A 20,659-nucleotide genomic window follows, 5' to 3' on the forward strand; every position below is an offset into this window, starting at 1 on the left:
TTCTGTCTTAAATTTATTCAAGGTCCCAGCTTCCACAGCTCTCTGAGGCAGTGAATTCCACAGATTTACAACCCTCAGAGAAGAAATTTCTCCTCATCTCAGTTTTAAATGGGCAGCCCCTTATTCTAAGATCATGCCCTCTAGTTCTAGTCTCCCCCACCAGTGGAAACATCCTCTCTGCATCCACCTTATCAAGCTCCCTTATAATATTATACGTTTCGATAAGATCACCTCTCATTCTTCTGAATTCCAATGAGTAGAGGCCCAACCTACTCAACCTTTCCTCATAAGTCAACCCCCTCATCCCCGGAATCAACCTAGTGAACCTTCTCTGAAATGTCTCCAAAGCAAGTATATCCTTTCGTAAGTATGGAAACCAAAACTGCACGCAGTATTCCAGGTGTGGCCTCACCAATACCTTATATAGCTGTAGCAAGATTTCACTGCTTTTATACTCCATCCCCTTTGCAATAAAGGCCAAGATTCCATTGGCCTTCCTGATCACTTGCTGTACCTGCATACTATCCTTCATGCACAAGTACCCCCGGGTCCCGCTGTACTGCAGCACTTTGCAATCTTTCTCCATTTAAATAATAACTTGCTCTTTGACTTTTTTCTGCCAAAGTGCATGACCTCACACTTTCCAACATTATACTCCATCTGCCAAATGTTTGCCCACTCACTTAGCCTGTCTATGTCCTTTTGCAGCTTTTTTTTGTCCTCCTCACACATTGCTTTTCCTCCCATCTTTGTATCATCAGCAAACTTGGCTACGTTACACTATGTCCCTTCTTCCAAGTCATTAATATAGATTGTAAATAGTTGGGGTCCCAGCACTGATCCCTGCAGCCCCTACTCGTTACTGATTGCCAACCAGAGAATGAACCATTTATCCCTACTCTCTGTTTTCTGTTTGTTAGCCAATCTTCTATCCATGCTAATATATTATCCCCAACCCCGTGAACTTTTATCTTGTGCAGTAACCTTTTGTGAGGCACCTTGTCAAATGCCTTCTGAAGTCCAAATACACCACATCCACTGGTTCCCCTTTATCCACCCTGTTCATTACATCCTCAAAGAACTCCAGAAAATTTGTCAAACATGACTTCCACTTCATAAATCCATGCTGACTCTGCCTGACCTAATTTTATTTTTCCAAATGTCCTGTTACTGCTTCTTTAATAATGGACTCCAACATTTTCCCAACCACAGATGTTAGGCTAACTGGTCTATAGTTTCCTGCTTTTTGTCTGCCTCCTTTTTTGAATAGGGGCGTTACATTTGCAGTTTTCCAATCTGCTGGGACCTCCCAGAAGCCAGGGAATTTTGGTAAATTACAACCAATGCATCCACAACCCCTGCCGCTACTTCTCTTAAGACCCTAGGATGCAAACCATCAGGTCCTCGGGATGTATCTGCCTTTAGTCCCATTATCTTACTGAGTACCAACTCCTAAGTGATTGTGATTGTGTTGTGTTAAGTTGCTCCCGCCCTTGACTATCCACTGTTGGAATATTGTTTGCGGGTCCTGGGGGTAATGCTGCTATCACTGACCCTCAGTCACCTCTGTCCAAACCTGCTGGATATTCTGCGTGGGGATCATTCCTCTGGATGTTGGGGAACAGTACCTCCCTCCTTGCCCTAACCTCCTCCACTCGGACCTATAGGGAAGAGCTAGAAAAGTTAGGGACAGCCCTCCGACTCATTACTCCCAAGATAATAGTGTCCACACAATTCCCACAAAATGAAGCAGAAGGACATACAACTGATACGTATTGTACTTGCATATTGTTAATTGAACACTAGTGCGCCCCCTGATAGGAAGAAAAATACGGTAGCAATTACGTTATATATATTGTTTGTTATCTCTAGAGGAGAATATTCCAGAGAGTCTGAAATAAATGTAGACATTACATTGCCAACCAATTTGAGTGTTTACAGTGGTGAAATGATGGGATAGCACATAGTTATGAAGATTGATTATTGGCCATCTTTGTTACTGAGGTAGTGGTAAATCTGGTCATTGCAATTGTTTTAATAATCTTAACATTAATTGGACAAAATTGCAGAGTACCAAAAGGGCTCTTGCTGGAGTCAGTATGTAGAAAGACGTCGGGGGCCGAATTTGGTGCAGGTTGTGCCCGCAGCCACCGAGGAGCGGCAGGAAATGTATGTTTTCTGGGCGATTCCTCCGGAACCATCCATCTGCCATCCAGGTTCTGCCCGGCGCGAGATTGGTCACAAAGGTATCCGCCGGCGTGATGTCATGCCGCCCGCCCATGCCAGATGCTGCAAGTCGCCCATTTTGGTCAGGGGATGCTGGCCTCAGATTGACCTGCCGCCCGCCAGATTGACCGCTTGCAAAAAGCAGGTGTGAGCTGGCCGTGAGTCGGGCGGCAGGGAGATGGGCTCCGGGTGCTGCAGCGCTGCACATCGCGGCTATGGTGCAGGTACTGGGCCATCGTGAGTGGGACTGCTGGGAAAGCGTTAGCTGGGTGTTGCTTTACTTTATTGCTGATGGTAATGTTTAATTTGGATGTGATTAAACTTTTCTTTGACCTTGCTGAAAGACCTTCATTGAGAAGCCCATTGGCGAAGGCAAAATAATTATGATTAAATAAAAAGTCATATTTTGTTCATCCAAGCTGACTAATGAATTCTGTGACACAGTCCTTCAAGAAGTTCTCAGGGAAGTACTACATATCACATAGAGGGTGAGCGGGTTAGAGTTAGAATGATTTATTGTAAGTCTGAGACAACTGCAGATTCTGACAACATTTGTATAGGAGGAAAAGGGTATAAAGTTACAGCTATTCGACTTTAGGGGCAGCGCAATTACAGAGCAAACTGAGGAAGGTCAATAGAACACAGCAAGAGATAAGTGCCGTGGTGACTCAGTGGCTTACCGTTGAGGTTTCAATGACTAGACTGTCACTATCGCCATGGTAATGTGTCGTTCTTTGTACTGCAAGGAAACTACTTCATAAAATCTGTTCTGATTCATCACAAAAGACCTGTACCCAGCGTGCCTTGTTGTGGTGATGGACATAAGTCTATTCTGAGAGATGTAATTAATCTGACACATCGAATAACCCTCCCAGCACATAAAGCATGTTACGATGGCCTGATGACTGTACCCATTATACAGTGCAGTCATATGTGGATGGGAAGATATTCCTGATAAAGCAGATGACCTGAGGGACAGATGTGTGTTTCTCACAAGGCACTACACATGACATTAAAATCAGACACTCACCAAGAGAGGGTCAACAATGTGAGTGTATTTACAAGGACACAATAACAAAGGTTACATAACATTATTACATTTACAAACATTTACACCACCAACACCTACCCCTCTAACCGGCATCACCACCTCTCTTCCCTCCCCTTGACGCCATGCCCAAGCTCCTCTTCCTCGCCCCGCCTACACCATGGCGTCCCACTCCTCTGCCCCTCTCTGCCTCTGGTTGTGCAGGAGGGCAGCGGGATGTCTGCAGACGCGTGCGTCTTGGTGAGAAGGCAGGGCGCGTGGCCGAAGGCGCCGGGATCTCCTGCTCCTCCGATCTGTCTGTCTTGAGGGTGTGGGGTCAGGGGCTTGAACTGCGTGTCCAGAATCCATCTCTTGCCTCATCGCCTCAATGGTCTCGGTTATGCGCTCCAATACAGTGATGAGCCGGTCCATCTGGTCATCATGCTGCTGGGTGAAGGTGGCATGCTGCCAGCTATCCCAGTCATGCTCTGGAGCATATCGCGACCTATCTGCATGACTGTCTGTGTTAGCTGGACCATCTCCAGAATTGCAGAGAGCCGTGGTGAATCCTCAGGTGGCTGCTCGCTCCTGGTGGGTTCTGGCGCCTTGATTCCCTTCACCCCACAGCCTCTGCGCTTGGTAGAGCTTGCCAGTGTGTTGTCCGTTTCAAACCCCAGGAACTCGGAGGCCTATGCCGAGGTTCTGCTGATACCTAGCTCACATGGCAGGAGGCTGCTGTCATCCTGTTCCTGCTCTTGGAGCTCAAGGGGCTCAAAGACGGGTCCATCTCCCTCCTCTCTCTCCTCTTCTTCGTGGCTCAGGGTGGCAGAGGTGGGAGCGGTAGAAATGGGTGACCTTGGGGGGGGGGGGGTGGAGGAGGGATCCGCTGTCTTGGGCTGGGGGCAACGTCGGCGTGGGAGACGTTTGGGTCTGACAGCTTCTTTGAAGGCCAGAGGTCACTGGTGTATCTTGATCCGTGCTGTCCGAATCATCATCAGTCTGTGGGGGTTTGGGGGGGTGGGGGGGTGGTGCTGCTCGAGCTGAGAGGTCAGCCATGCCATCTCACATTCTGCCATCTCTACATGGGCACACCAATACTGGGCAACAAAGTGTGCAGTAAACCGTGAGTGCCTTAACATTGCATGACCTTTCATGCCATGAGTGTGGCTCAGACCGCAGATTAATATAACCTTACCATGCTGTAGCATGGGATCTGCATCAACCGTTGTGGTTGCATGGCGGCGGGCACCCACCAATGCAAATGCACGCTCCTCCAGCCTGCTCAATTCGACCACCTCTCCTGGTCCCCCTCCCGTCCCATGCAGGCTTGCTGTCTTGGATGCGTTTTTCTTCTGCACAAAGAAACGTTGCAGCCTTTAGCCCCTTTGCTCATGTCCCCCACGCACACTCCCACACACACACACACATCTGGTGCACAACCTTTTTGGCGTTGGAGAGGCGGGGACGAATACATTTGTACTTGTTGTGTATCTGTAAAGCATGCACTCCCAATTTCCGCCACCAGGGAGTGCATCCCCTGAAGTCCCAAGGGATCCCAGCATCCCTTGGGAGCACTGTATATAAGCCGACCCCTAAGGCCTGTTACTCACTCTGGAGTGTCTTAATAAAGACTGAGGTCACTGTTACTTTAACCTCCCTGTGTGCAGTCTTATCTGTGTAAGGAACACAATAACTGGCGACGAGTATACGAATCCAACGCAAAGATGCAGCAAACTGTGGGCATCCTGGAAAAGTTCTCGGAGGGTGAGGACTGAGCAGCCTATATCGAATGGTTAGACCAGTATTTTGTAGCCAACGAGCTGGATGGAGAAGGAAGCGCTGCAAAAAGGAGAACGGTCCTCCTCACGGTCTGCGGGGCACCGACCCACAGCCTCATGAAGAATCTTCTGGCTCCGGTGAAACCCACAGATAAGTCGTATGAGGTATGAGGAGCTGTGTACACTGGTTCGAGAACATCTTAACCCGAGGGAGAGCGTGCTGATGGCGAGGTATCGGTTCTATACGTACCAGTGATCTGAAGGTCAGGAAGTGGCGAGCTACGTCGCCGAGCTAAGGCGACTTACAGGACAATGTGAGTTTGATGGCTACCTGGAGCAAATGCTCAGAGACTTTTTTGTACTGGGCATTGGCCACGAGACAATCCTACGAAAAGTTTTGACTGTAGAGACACCGACTCTCAGTAAGGCCATTGCGATAGCAGAGGCGTTTATGTCCACCAGTGATAACACCAAACAAATCTCTCCGCACACAAGTGCTAGTAATGTTCATAAATTAACTGGAACTGTGTTTGCGAGCAGAAATGTACAGGGCAGAAACCACAAGTCTGCAAATGCCATCAGGCCTCAGGTGACCCAGATGACTAGAGTCCGCAACAAAGGATGAATGCAGAGCAATTCACACCTTGTTGGCGTTGTGGAGGCTTCCATTCAGCCTATTCAAGCCGCTTCAAAGGGTATGTTTGCAAGAGCTGTGGAACAATGGGGCACCTCCAACGAGCTTTCAGACGAGCTGCAAGCTCTACCAGCCAAGATCCTCTGCTGTCCCGCCACCAGGGAGCGCATCCCCTGAAGTCCCAAAGGATCCCAGCAACCCTTGGGAGCACTGTATATGAGCCGGCCCCTAAGGCCTGTTCCTCACTCTGGAGTGTCGTAATAAAGACTGAGGTCACTGTTACTTTAACCTCCCTGTGTGCAGTCTCATCTGTGTTGGGAACACAATAGTACTCACTCTTACTGTCGCCACCAAATCGTTCCAACATTTCCGGCATTGGTCCCCATCCTGCTCAACATTGCCCATTGAAGACACGGTGCGTCAGTTTTGTGGTGGTGGAGGCTTGCGATGACCATCCCGGATGAGTTCTTTGTATCTGCGCTCCAGCTCCATTACTAGCTCCTCCAATTCCTCCTCATTAAACCAGGGAGCTCTGGGCCTGGTTTTGCCAGTCTTCATTGCTGGTTTCTGACCACTCATTATCAATGATGAAACGAATGGGTGCTCAACAGTTTGTGTCTCTCAATTTCTCCGACTGCCCCCTCTGCAACCTCCAACTCTCTCCTCTCAAATGCCAAATCTGTCCTCTCAAATGCCAACTCTCTCCTCTCTCCTCTCACACTCACAGGTGGAATAAAGCGGTGTGTCTTTATGCGCATGCGCAGTCCACCAATCAGCCTCAAACGGCCCCGAAATGACAACACGTCGGAAGACAAAACATCACGAAGACTCACGCAGGCTCATTGGAGACACTGCGAAGATCCCCGAGTGGAGAGGCCTCCAACTGCCGCACACTGATGACGCTGGCCACTCATTCCCGCTCCCACCCGCCGACTGCCGCTGTCTGCCGCCCACACAATGAAGCCAAAAGTGGCTCCCACTGGGACCCGGTGGTAGCGGGTGACAAAAAGGTAGGTACCGCCCAGGGGCCGCCGAGAAATGGGTGGCGATCAAATTCAGCCCCTCAATTTTTATTAGTTCACTAATTGCTAAGTCATTGAAAGGAATCGCTTGCAGGAACAAGCTAATACTTGAATACCTAACTTCAATGGAAAGGACATTGATCAGGGTATCGGTCAGGCAACGCGATATTACCAATTTTCTGCCGCTGCCAAATTTAAAAGTTAACCCCATATGTGAAATTTTAAACCAATTACTGATATAGAAGTACCCAATTTCAACTATGAAATCAAGTGTCAGTGAATCATGAAGGATTTTTTGCCAGCTGTACAACAAGATTATCAACCTGAATTTAAAATTTACAAACATACAGGGGAAAAAGTTACATTTTATTCCATTTATTTTTTTTCAATTTTTGGATAGTGTCACAGCAATACCATCAAAAAGTAAATCTCTAAGGATTAATGTGTCAAATATGACATTTCTTTGGAAAACAAATCGATAGATTGTTTAAATGAAGATCAGGATTGCTGCATGTGGCTGACTAGCAGACAGATTGTCAGCAACTTTCATTGGCTACAAGGTGAAATGGAGCTTAGCTTTATCTGACAGCTGCTGACCCACTAACTGCTATAAATTCTATAAACCACAATTCAAGTTCCTGAGAAGTAAGTTTGCCTGCAGTGAATTCTGTACTTGACTTCCAGTGCAAAAGCTATAGCTACTTTATTTGATACACTGAAACTTGAAACAATTATGCTGACGGAGAAACACAAGGTCACACGGGAACCATGACAGGCTGAAAACAGCATATTTCCAGTTGCTGAATTAGACCTTCAGTAAAAAAAATCCTTAGTTCGTGAAGGATTGCTGAATTCACCTTCAACCAACAAGGTTCACAAACTGACACCAGCAAATGATGTCCAGCTTTTCCATTCACAGAAAGATGGCTAAGTTGAAAGTGCCACCAAATGAGGCTTAGTTTCAAAAACAAGGTAAAGATCTGTGAGCAAAGATTATTAGGCTATGATTAGTTGATCTTTCATGGCAATGCATATAGGGAGTCAAGAACAAGTGCAATCATCAAGTGAAATGGCATTGCAAGGTGGGGATAATTGGACCAGAGTGCACAGACTCCATTTTTATAGCCAGACATTTTCTTCTTATAGAACCTGTGTAAACTGAGTAGGTGGTAAGGACACCCACCTGAAACCAGCAGGGTTTTTCTTTAAATATGCAAATCAGGGTCAGAGGAAGTCATTGGGCCCAGACTACAAGTTTAACTGAAGGACTAAGTGGGGATGTCGTTGCAACTTTCCTGCCAGGTAATGCTAGTGGGAAGAGAAAACGTGGCCCGAAGACACTCAAATAGCTAACTTTTTAAAAAGACTTTTCTCGTGGGGCCAGGTGGAGCACTCCTGCTCCTCCTAGCACCACAAGGAAAGTTTATGGCTCCCCTGATCAAAGCTCCCAATGGATTCCCAATGGATCACTCTCCCGAAACCCACAATTTACCCGAGTGCCAGGTACCAGTCCATCAGTCCCGGCTGATGGCCTCCTGATGCCCAAAATTACACTCCCACCTGCTGGCCAGCTGCTGCCCAAACTCATCCAATTGTCCTCCATTAATTTAAAATGGAGGAAAAATCGGGTCAATTGTTTCCAACTAGCCCAATGTTCCGATATGCATCCTGGTTCTCGAATGCATTGAGTGCAGATCAAGAAAAATCAGCCCTCATGTGTAAACATTACACATTCTTTACTCATTTTCACTGGAACTTTCTATCTCATAAGCTAAATTTCTGCAGTACAAAAAAAAAACCTTTGACTCATGTCAACGCAAAAGACATTGTAGAAGCACTTATTGTCATTTGGACAACAACCCTGATTCTGTCGCTTATCAAAACGCAGAAGCAATGAATCCCAACTTATTTGTACAAATGATCTAAACAAAACCTACCAAATCTCGTTTCATTTGATTGAAACGCCTCCGAGTTCACATGTCTGTTATATTTACTTGCCCATACATCATGGCAATCATGTGCATCAGAATGGTTTATTCGTCATCGCAAAACAAAATGATATTATCAAGCACCAATTACATCCAATGTCAAATTTAAGTAATACCTCCTGAGAAGAGACTGCCCTGTAACCAAAGTCATGTAATTTGAACTCCAGGCCATCCAAATTTCCTGCCGTTTTGATTAAGTATACAGCTAGAATCTTCTTAAATTCCCTGGATATGGTAGCAACAGTGATAGGATACCAGACCTGAACCAGAATAGTCTGTTGAGAGAAAGCATTCAGATTCATTTTTGCTAGATTATTACTGGAGAAAGCCTAAGCCACGATGACGACTATTCAGCACATTTTAACTCGCGGAATCTAAAGTCGGAGCTTCATTACTTGTTTAACAAAACGGGACCGAAACATTCATAAAGATTTGGGGTGCGGAGAATGTGGTGGTGGAAATTGGGATAAGACGTAGTTGTATCTGCTCCCTTACAACCTAACACCAAAAATGGAGGTGGAATAGCATCAGCCACTGGAGTTCCCACCAGTCCTGCCTCTAGTGCTCCCAATATATAGTATGCATGCAAGAGGCAGAAATAGGGCCCATAAAAGTAATTCAGGCCAGTTTCGTGGCCTGGAACATGGAAGAAAAGCAGATTTTGCCACTTTTAAAATTGATTTCTCGTCTTCACGAAAATCTTATGCTTGCCTTGCTGGCTCTGTCCCCAAGTATCTGACCACCATCTTATTTTGCTGACCACCTCCTCCAGTTGGTGAGGGGATGGGGGGGGGGAGTGGGGGGGGGGGGCAGCCAGCTGTACCAATACTGTGTGAATACCTGCTAACATTATGCTAATTGCCTGACCCCAAGAATTTCCACAGGATCAGGCATCAAGATTTAATGATAAGCATTGAAAACAAACCTCAATGTAGTTTGTCAGCCAAAAACAATTAGGATCCGTATTCTCCACTGTAAAAAGGGCATTCCCACGGGGAATGATGCTTCCTTCAGGAATGGCTTTAATACGAACTGGTAAATGTCCATTGTGTTTCTGAAGCAAAAGTAAATTGGAAGGCACTTTCAGATAACATGTCTCAACTAAAGGAGGATCGTACTTCATTGTCTTTTCTAGCAATGCTGAGCCCTCTTAAGATCTATTTCTCTCAATAGGACATGAAAACCAGCTTAACAGATGGGTTGATGGTATGCAAATGCACTGTGATATCAAACTGAAGACTATGAATTCAGACAAAGGAAGAGCACGTTTTTAAAAAAGACAAAAGTGCCAATCCTAATCAGTTTTGCAAACAGTAAATACAATGAAAAACGGGTTTCACAGATTTTTGTAGACATTAGTTTTTCAACCACTGGAAATTTCCACCTCGTGTTGGTATTCAGATGCTGTAAGGCCATTAACCTGCTCCAGGCATGGCTAATTTGTTTATAAATCAAGTCCCAAAATCACAATGAGCAGGGTAATTGTTAACCCTTAGGGTGCATCTTTGCAAGAATAAAGGTTCTGTATTATGGGGAATAATACAGGATTAGCTGTTCCTGATGAGAGAGGTTATTAAAAACCCCAAACAATAATCCCCTATTTAATAAATTTAACAAAGTGCATCCCAAGTTCAAGATGCAAGTATATTGATTGATATTTAAACATGAGATCATATTATGGAAAGTTACATATTTGCATTTACAGTTTAACTATGAAACTAATACAGAATGAAAATGATAGAGACATTCTGCATCATGTTTAGATATACTCATAGGTTTGATCCAAATGGAACTACTTGTACATTCTAATAGATTTTCCAAAGGGATAGTTTTCTACCGTTATAATGTATCGCCAGCCTTCCTCATAAAAGACAGACTGCTTGAAATGAAGCTCAAAGATTTGTTTGGCTTGTTGAATCTTCTCTTCTGTCACAACTGAGCCTGTATGAGATTTATTAAAAAGAAAAATTGGTAATGCATGAGGGCAAGTATCAGATACCTTCAGTACAAAGTGGTAATTCAATAAATACCTGAATTGATTCCATGAATCAGGACAAACACACTGAGTTTACTCCCCTAGCCACAACGGACACAATCTAAATTATGCGCCTCTTGCACCAACTAATTGTTAAAAGACTAAACTGAAACTGTGGTACATTTAGGCAAAAGAAAATGAAGTATTAAAATATGGACAGCAGTGTAAACTGCAATCTGCTGCAGTTACATGGCTGCTGAACATGGTTCAGTCCATACACGTGAAAGAAATGGCAAGAGGGGACACAGGGAGAAAAATATAAATCTCCTTCATCGTCCCAAATCCCCAGAAACTATTTTGTTGCAATTACAAATGGAGATTAGGCTGTAATGGCCATAGGATTCCAGGCTATGATACTAAGCTATTGAATTCCAGTAGAAATTTGATTGGTTATTGTGACAGACAAACTACAACTGTAACTTGTAGATGGAACCCAGATTATAACAAAGGCTTGGTCATTTCTCAACTCGCTGAAAATAAAGCAAGTATGAGTGCCAAAAAAGTTTATTCATTTCTATTGATGTTCCACAAGATCACTGGTAAAAATTTGCCAGAAGTCTGGGGAAACTATTCAGGAGTTATTCTGCTCCCATAACCGACCTAAAAAAGAGACTCACATCCTCGTCCCCATTGGTGGTGATAGTGGGACGGGATCTGAAAGCAATTTTTGGAATAACCCATAGACAATGTCAGCAAACAGCATTTTACAGGAGCCTTGATAAAGTGCTAGATCCCTACCGGCATCTGGGAATCCCTGGCCAAAGACCACCCTAAGTGGACGAAGAGCATCTGGGAGGGCGCTGAGCACCTCGAGTCTCGTCGCCGAGAACATGCAGAAACCAAATGCCCCTTTCCTTCAACGATTGTCTGCCCCACCTGCGACAGAGACTGTAATTCCCGTATTGGACTGTACAGTCACCTGACAACTCACTTTTGGAGTGGAAACAAGTCTTCCTCGATTTCGAGGGACTGCCTATGATGATGATGTTGATGATGTGCCAGACAGGATGATTGAATACAGCTCTTGCTGGCATATCATAAGGCCAAAAAAGGAATCCACGGTATAGCTATAGACCTACTGTGATTTTTCGGTGAATTTGGGCTAGTTAGGGAGGTTAAGGCGTCCTGCCTCCCAGCCGGCATACGGAAAAAAAATGATAAGATCAAAGGTTATATTAAATTATGATTTGTCTACTCATCTGTATTTAAGTCTCAATTTAAAAAAAATGCCTGGTCATCAAATATTTTACCTGATAGATATTTCTTCAGAATATACTGTAAGCCAAAGAACACAATTTCATTGAACTCATTGGCTTTTCCTTTACGACACTCAAAATAAGAGTAGATTTTACAAGTGTTTGGCGGATACTGTTTGAAATGAGTAACCTGAGAAAACAAAAAATAACATTTTTCGTATCAATGAGTTAGTCAGCAGTTCTAACTTTCAAAATAACATTTTCCCACCAGAAAAGAACCTTGGAAAAGCAGTACAATCACATCTCACAATCTTTTAAAAGGTTGAGTTATCACATTCTGCAGAATGGGAGAGAGAGAAAATGAGATAGCAAGAGACAAGAAGAAAGAGAAAGAGAGAGATAGCGATTGAAAGAGAGCAAAAGAAAGAGCAAGAGAGGGCACAAGTGAAAGAGGAGCGAGAGAAAGAAAATATGAAGAAAAAGAGTATTCATATGGAAGAGCCATATTTACCCGGTTGGAAACACAAATAGGAAAGATCAAATATTTCAATTCTCGTCAAAAGTCAAACTATAATCCCCTGTTGTTATCTGGTACTGGCTACAAAGAATCATTTAACAGGTGGACTCAATATTAGTAATCATGGCATTAATATAATCTGGCAACTGCAAAAATCAAGATACTAATTCCATTTGCTACATTAGCAACCAGTTCCGGCCGCTGTCATCCGCAAAGGGGTCTTCGACTGGGCAGCAAGATCACCCACCTGTTTCAGCCAGGAGACCCTAATATGCAAATCGGGGTCTTATGATTGTCCAGTCACTTACAACTTGAACTTTCTATCTCCCAGCTGTGCAATCTATCATCCTCCATTCATCATGAGGTTTCTGTAGCCATCGATTTGATCAACCATCCCTCTTCTCCACCTTTGATGCTCATGTCCTCAATGATGCCTTTACACTTTCCAATCCTGTTCATGTCCCCTGCTATTGTCCAATTGAACAGTGGGAAGACAGAAGCCATTGTTTTCGATCCCCGCCACAAACTCCGTTCCCTAGCCACTGACTCCATCCCTCTCTCCAACTTCTGTCTGAGGGTGAACCAGACTGTTCGCAACCTTGGTGTCATATTTGACCCTGAAATGAGCTTTCGACCATATATCCGCAGCATAACTAAGACTGCATATTTCCACCTCCATAATATCACCCGTCTCTGCCCTTGCCTCAGCTCATCTGCTGCCGAAGCCCTCATCAATGCCTTTGTTACCTCTAGACTTTACTATTCCAACACACTCCTGGCTGGCCTCCCACATTCTACCCTACGGAAACTAGAGGTGGTCCAAAACTTGGCTGCCCATGTCCTAACTCGCACCTAGTCCCGCTCACCCATCACCCATGTTCTCGCTGACCTACATTGGCTTCCAGTCAGGCAACGCCTCGATTTCAAAATTCTCATCCTTCTTTTCAAATTCCTCCATGGCTTCATCCCTCCCCATCGCTGTAATCTCCTCCAGCCTCACAACCAGCCCCCCCCCCCCCACCCCCACACCCCCCAAGATGTCTGCGCTCCTCTAATTCTGTCCTCTTGAACATCCTGATTTTAATCGCTCAACCATTAATGGCCGTGCCTTCTGTTGCCTAGGCCCCAAGCTCTGGAACTCCCTTCCTAAATCTCTCTGCCTCTCTACCTCTCTTTCCTCCTTCAAGACGCTCCTTAAAACATACCTCTTTGACCAAGTTTTTGGTTACCAACGCTAATTTCTATTCGGTGTCAAATTTTTATCGCATAACACTCCTGTGAAGCACCTTGGGACGTTTTACTACATTATAGGCACTATATAAATACAAGTTGTTGTTGTTGTTGCTATGGACCCTCTTCACTCCCTCAAGTCCAAGGCTGCAAACGCGAGCACATCTGGAGCACATCTGGCTGACCCTGATTGAAATTTTGCCAGATTACCAGGAAAAGGCAGAAAAGGTCAATTTTATTTTTGCGGGGTTAAGTGGCGGAGGAATGCTGTTCCAGGCTGCACAAGAAAAATGTAGCCCTCTGCCGCCCAGGCATCCCCCACCCCACTGTGATCGCCTCCCCACCTCGCCCCCATGGACCTATCTTCTTGCCAACTGGAGTGGCCTCTAGGAATCGGCTAATAGTAAGGCCTGTAGCCCGCAAGAGAAGCACCATTTACCATCTGCAGCTTGCCGGTTGCATAGTAATGAGGCCCAGCTCCCACAGTGGACCAAGACTCCTGCCACCAGAGGGTATGCTCTGCCAGTCAGCTGCCCGATGGTTATAATCTAGCCTGGTCTATCTGAAAGGGTGCACAACCTTTATGGGCACCCCACAACACCAGCACACTTATCTGCTCTACAGCTATATATTACGTGACTGGTTAGTCTTTATTTCTGTTCAGCTCAAATAAGCTGCACATTTATATTGAAACATCAAATAAAATAGGCAAGGAAACAAAATGGTGCATAAAGTTTTCCAGATAACCAGTTTTCCTTATCAACAAGTTCAAAGAATGAGCAGGACATCCTTGCTGTAGTTATTTTCCAAGCAAGGACAATCGTTGAGGTTCATAACCAAGCAAGAAAGAGACAAGAAACATGAGGCTTGTTTGACAATGACAAAGATGTTCACAACTTAGATTTCAACTAAGTTTCCTTTGTTTAGATCACCGAATAAATTATCACCTCCTCTTGCTTGCCTCCCTCCACCAGCATGGTTTCATGCATGAATTACCATCACTTGTCTTACAGACTAGGGGGCCGAAATTCGGAATCGCCCCGTTTGGGGGTGGTGAATGAGGCAAGGTGGAACTTCCTGTGCTCAATGCAGAGGTTCCGCCCCGGCCACGAAATTGGGATTACTGCCCCCGAGAGGAAGTGGAGCGCAATGTCGGGCACTCCACTTCCTCTCGGGAGTTGACGGGGGGGGGGAGGGGGGGGTGGAGGTACCAGGGTGGGAAGCGCACAAATGCTGCAGCACTAGCAGGGCTCTCTGTGCAGCAATGACACAAGCACAGGGCCCTCCCCTTCCATTGAAGAGGTGGGCATGCTGCGAGCTCTGCAGTTGAGCGAGGGGCCTCCACTATGTCACCAGGGATGCTGGGTGCTCTACGCGGAGCTCCTTCACGGCAAACGAGCCAAAGGTGGGCAACGGAAATGTTACAAGGACACCCTCAAAGCCTCCCTGATAAAGTGCGACATCACCACTGACACCTAGGAGTCCCTGGCCAAAGACCAGCCTAAGTGGAGAAAGTGCATCCGGAAGGGCGCTGAGCACTTCGAGTCTGTGGCTCTCGTATTGGACTGTTCAGCCACCAAAGAACTCACTTCAGGAGTGGAAGCAAGTCTTCCTCGATTCTGAGGGACTACCTATGATGATGATGATATCCTGAGAATGAATTAAAAAATATACTCTTGCAATACTAAAAAAAAGTTAAGATTCTTTCGGTATAATAAAGTAGTGTTGTGCACTAAAATGCAGCTGCCAAAATGGCAATAATAGAAGGCATAAAAATGTCAAAATGGTTATAAATGTATTCAAACAGTAATAATTCAAGATTGCAACAGTGGTTGTACCTAGAATTTTAAGCAAGATTGCTAATGTGTAAAATCTTTGCCCTTTGGATTTAGGATATATATATATATCCAAACTGGTCAAGTGTATCATAGCTTTGTAATAGTCACCTGCTTTTCTTTGTACAGTGGATGGTGCAAACTGCCCCATGAGAAAGGAGCATAACCTTTATTTAAGGCGACCTTCACACTACAACTGTAGCATTTCATGCAAAGAGATTTTGCTTCACAACACTAAAAAGTTGTAGTTGAAATTTCAAGTTAAGGCCCAACTTGACTCCAGAGAATTGCGGAGGGAGACTACCTTCTATTTTACTCCACTTTCCTCCAGAGTCAGGTTGGTTCCCGACTGTGGATTCACACAACCACTGCACCAACACTGCAGCTGGGTTTTTTTGTTCTTGGGGTATGGACTGGCAAGGCTGCCCTTCTTTTACATGCAAATGAAGCTGCAACCGATGTTGTGCAACTTGTTTCTCCAGTTAAAAGATGATGAAATGATCCTACCCTATCAGGCATCAGTTGGCAGTAATTTTGCACTGCTCATCATCATTACAGGCAGTCTCTCGAAATCGAGGAAGACTTGCTCCCACTCTAAAAGTGAGTTCTTAGGTGACTGAAAAGTCCAATACGGGAATTACAGTCTCTGTCACAGCTGGGACAGACAGTCATTGAAGGAAAGGGGTGGGTGGGACTGGTTTGTCGCACGCTTCTTCGGCTGCCTACGCTTGTTTTCTGCATGCTCTCGGTGACGAGACTCGAGGTGCTCAGCGCCCTCCCGGATGCTCTTCCTCCACTTAGGGCAGTCTTTGACCAAGGACTCCCAGGTGTCGGTGGGGATGTTGCATTTTATCAAGGAGGCTTTGAGGGTGTCCTTCAAATGTTTCCTCTGCCCACCCGGGGCTCGCTTGCCGTATAGGAATTCCGAGTAGAGAGCTTGCTTTGGGAGTCTTGTGTCAGGATTGCGAACAATGTGGCCCGCCCAACGGAGCTGGTCAAGTGTGGCCAATGCTTCGATGCTGGGGATGTTGGCCTGGTCGAGGACACTAATGTTGGTGCTTCTGTCCTCCCAGGGGATTTGCAGGATCTTGCGGAGACATCGTTGGTGGTATTTCTCCAGCAATTTGAGGTGTCTACTGTATATGGTCCACACCTCTGAGCCATACAGGAGGGCGGGCATCACTACAGCCCTTTAGACCTGAGGCACTAAAATATGGCGGAGAGGCAGTATTGGCACGAATGCATGACCTCTCTCTCTCATCTGGTAGGAGGAGAGCATGCTGGGAGATCTCAGAGATGCAGTCATCGTGACCATCTTGAAAAAAGGGGACAGGTCTGACTGTGGCAACGACAGAGGAATCTCCCTGTTATCAGCCACTGGATGTAACGAACAGGGTGGATAAAGGGGAACCAGTGGATGTGGTGTATTTGGACTTCCAGAAGGCATTTGACAAGGCGCCACATAAAAGGTTACTACACAAGATAAAAGTTCACGGGGTTGGGGGTAATATATTAGCATGGATAGAGGATTGGCTAACTAACAGAAAACAGAGAGTAAGGATAAATGGTTCATTCTCTGGTTGGCAACCAGTAACTAGTGGGGTGCCACAGGGATTGGTGCTGGGACCCCAACTATTTACAATCTATATTAACGACTTGGAAGAAGAGACTGAGTGTAATGTAGCCAAGTTTGCTGATGATACAAAGATGGGAGGAAAAGCAATGGTGAGGAGGACACAAAAAATCTGCAAAAGGATATAGACAGGCTCAGTGAGTGGGCAAAAATTTGGCAGATGGAGTATAATGTTGGAAAGTGTGAGGTCATGTACTTTGGCAGAAAAAAATCAAAGATCAAGTTATTATTTAAATGGAGAAAGATTGCAAAGTGCCGCAGTACAGCGGGACCTGGGGGGTACTTGTGCATGAAACACAAGATAGTATGCAGGTACAGCAGGTAATCAGTAAGGCCAATGGTATCTTGGCCTTTATTGCAAAGGGGATGGAGTATAAAAGCAGTGAAGTCTTGCTACAGCTATACAAGGTATTGGTGAGGCCACACCTAGAATACTGCGTGCAGTTTTGGTTTCCATATTTACGAAAGGATATACTTGCTTTGGAGGCATTTCGGAGAAGGTTTACTAGGTTGATTCCTGGGATGAGGGGGTTGACTTATGAGGAAAGGTTGAGTAGTTTGGGCCTCTACTCACTGGAGTTCAGAAGAATGAGAGGGGATCTTATCGAAACGTATAAGATTATGAGGGAGCTTGACAAGGTGGATGCAGAGAGGATGTTTCCACTGAAGGGGAAGACTAGAACTAGAGGCCATGATCTTAGAAAAAGGGGCCGCCCATTTAAAACAGAGATGAGGAGGAATTTCTTCTCTCAGAGAGTTATGAATCTGTGGAATTTGCTGCCTCAGAGAGCTGTGGAAACTGGGACATTGAATAAATTTAAGACAGAAATAGACAGTTTCTTGAGTGATAAGGGGATAAGGAGTTGTGGGGAATGGGTGGGGAAGTGGAACTGAGTCCATGATCAGATCAGCCATGATCTTATTGAATGGTGGAACAGGCTCGAGGGGCCATATGGCCTACTCCTGTTCCTATATCTTATGTTCTTATTGTCATGTATTTCACCATCTTGCAATGACTATAAGTATGTAACTGTAACATGCATACTGTACCTGTACCCTTGTAATGCACACTCTGACCACAGGGAGTGAGCTCCTCACCTGGGCTTCCAGGTATAAAAGGGGAGGTCCCACCCAGGATCAGCACTCTTCAGTCCTGAAAATAAAGTGAAGGTCACAGAGTGACCGTGTCTGATATATCCATGCCTCGTGTGAGTTTGTAACAAGGTGCAGAGACACTACATCTGGTGCTGAGAATCGGGAATCACCGAACCACGAGGATGGCCACTGGTGGCACAGAGGAACGCTATTGTGTGGGTGAGGACTGGGACGACTTTGTGGAAAGACTCCAGCAGAGCTTTGTCACAAAAGACTGGCTGAAAGAGGCATCGGCTGACAAGCGGAGGGCGCATCTACTGACCAGCTGTGGTCCACAGACGTATGCGCTGATGAAAGACCTGCTCATACCCCAAAAGCCAGCGGACAAGTCCTTCGAATATATCAGCCAGCTGATCAGTGAGCATTTCAAGCCGGCAAGGAGCGTACACATGTCCCGGTACTGGTTCTACTCTCACCGGCGTCGGGAGGGTCAAAATATCTCGGACTTTGTGGCAGAACTGCGCCGTTTGGCCAGTCTCTGTAAGTTCTCCGATGCCTGCAGGGGGGAGATGTTAAGGGACTTTTTCATCGAAGGCAGTAATCATGCCGGCATTTTCAGGAAGCTCATAAAGACTAAGGATTTGACTTTAGAAGGGGCAGCGTTGATAGCTCAGACCTTCACAGCAGGGGAAGAGGAGACCAAGCTAATTTACGCACGCAGCCCTGTTTTCAATGTTGCGATGAACCAGGGAGTTAATGTTGTTAAAAAGGACGCAGAACCCCACAGGCAGGCAAGGGCAATTCGACACCGTCCAGGCAGCTACTAGCTCCAGGGTGGGCCCGCAACAGGGACAATGGAAAGGGGAACGGCAATGCACGCTATCACAAGGAACAATGCATCCTGTGATGGGACAATTAACACCCTCCATCAGAAGGCTTAGAAACAGCCAAATGAGCCATCAGAGAAGAATGCCTGGGAATAGCCCTTTTGTTAACAGCAATCTCAGCTCATGTTGGAGATGTGGAGGCAGACACACAGCAAAAATCTGAAGGTTCCAACTTTACACCTGTTGGATTTGAAATGTCAAGGGACACCTGGCCAGGATGTGCAAAAAGGCAGTAGCAAGGCTAGTCTGCGAGACAGACGAACCAGACGAGGGGTCTGAAATGCAGGATGAGGCCTGGGGAACTACCATGGATGCTGAAGTTCAGAGAGTTCATGTGGCCGACGTCCACAGCTCATACACCAAATCGCCATCCATGCTGATGAAAGTCTTACTGAATGGCATCCCGGTGCACATGGAGCTGGATACCGGAGCTAGCCAGTCACTCATGAGTACCCAACAATTTGAGAGACTATGGCCACACAGAGCTAGCCAACCCAAATTGGAACGCATTGAGACGCAGCTACGTACGTACACCAAAGAGATCATCCCAGTGCTGGGCAGTGCAAACTTGGTGGTAACACATAATGGATCACAGAACCGGCTGCCACTCTGGATTGTTCTGGGAAATGGCCCCGCGCTCTTGGGGAGGAGTTGGCTAGCTGAGATGAATTGGAAATGGGGGGATGTGCACACCATTTCATCCGTGGAGCGAAGTTCATGCTTGCAGGTATCGCAAAATTTCGAGTCACTCTTTCAACCCGGTGTCGGAACGTTCAAGGGCACCAAAGTAGTGATACACATCACTCCGGACGCCAGACCAGTGCACCACAAAGCCAGAGTGGTGCCGTACATGATGCGTGAAAAAATTGAAAGTGAACTGGACAGGCTGCTCAGAGAGGGCATAATTTCGCCCGTTGAATTCAGCGACTGGGAAAGTCCCATTGTTCCCGTCCTCAAAGCAGATGGCTCGGTTACGATTTGTGGCGACTACAAAGCCACCATCAACTGGTCGCTGCAAGACCAATACCTGCTCCCGAGAGCGGAGGACCTTTTTGCCACGCTGGCAGGTGGTAAGCTGTTCACGAAGCTGGACCTCACTTCGGCCTACATGATTCAGGAACTGGCTGAAGATTCCAAGCTTCTGACCACCATCGCGACGCACAAAGGATTATTTGTTTACAATAGGTGCCCGTTTGGCATTCGTTCGGCAGCGGCTATCTTTCAGCGAAACATGGAAAGCTTGCTCAAGTCCATCCCTGGAATGATCGTGTTCCAAGACGATATCTTTTTAACGGGCCGAGACACTGAGGAACACCTCCGCAACCTGGAGGAGGTGCTACGCCGATTGAAACGGGTAGGCCTGCGGTTGAAAAAGGCCAAGTGTGTGTTTTTGGTCCCAGAGGTCGAGTTCCTGGGCAGGAGGGTTGCCGCAGACGGGATCCGGCCCACTGAATCAAAAACTGAGGCGATTCGCCGGGCGCCCAGGCCCGGTAACACGTCGGAGTTGCGATCATTCCTGGGACTTTTGAACTATTTTGGGAACTTCCTGCCGAACT

General features: G+C 46.1%; 1 protein-coding gene across 1 annotated transcript in view; it reads right to left on the bottom strand.

The window, feature by feature from the left end:
- Window positions 1–18,348, bottom strand: part of nampt2 (nicotinamide phosphoribosyltransferase 2) — a gene marked incomplete at its 5' end in the record, with an annotated part of 95,045 nt that extends 76,697 nt beyond the window's left edge. Inside the window, 5 exon segments of the mRNA XM_070894761.1 lie at window positions 8,792–8,950; window positions 9,601–9,729; window positions 10,513–10,616; window positions 11,961–12,096; window positions 18,325–18,348. Of these exon segments, the coding sequence (XP_070750862.1) occupies window positions 8,792–8,950; window positions 9,601–9,729; window positions 10,513–10,616; window positions 11,961–12,096; window positions 18,325–18,348 (552 nt within the window).
- Window positions 18,349–20,659: the final 2,311 nt, after the last annotated feature.

The sequence above is a fragment of the Pristiophorus japonicus genome, chromosome 12, assembly GCF_044704955.1.
Source record: "Pristiophorus japonicus isolate sPriJap1 chromosome 12, sPriJap1.hap1, whole genome shotgun sequence".
Lineage (NCBI taxonomy): Eukaryota > Metazoa > Chordata > Chondrichthyes > Pristiophoridae > Pristiophorus > Pristiophorus japonicus.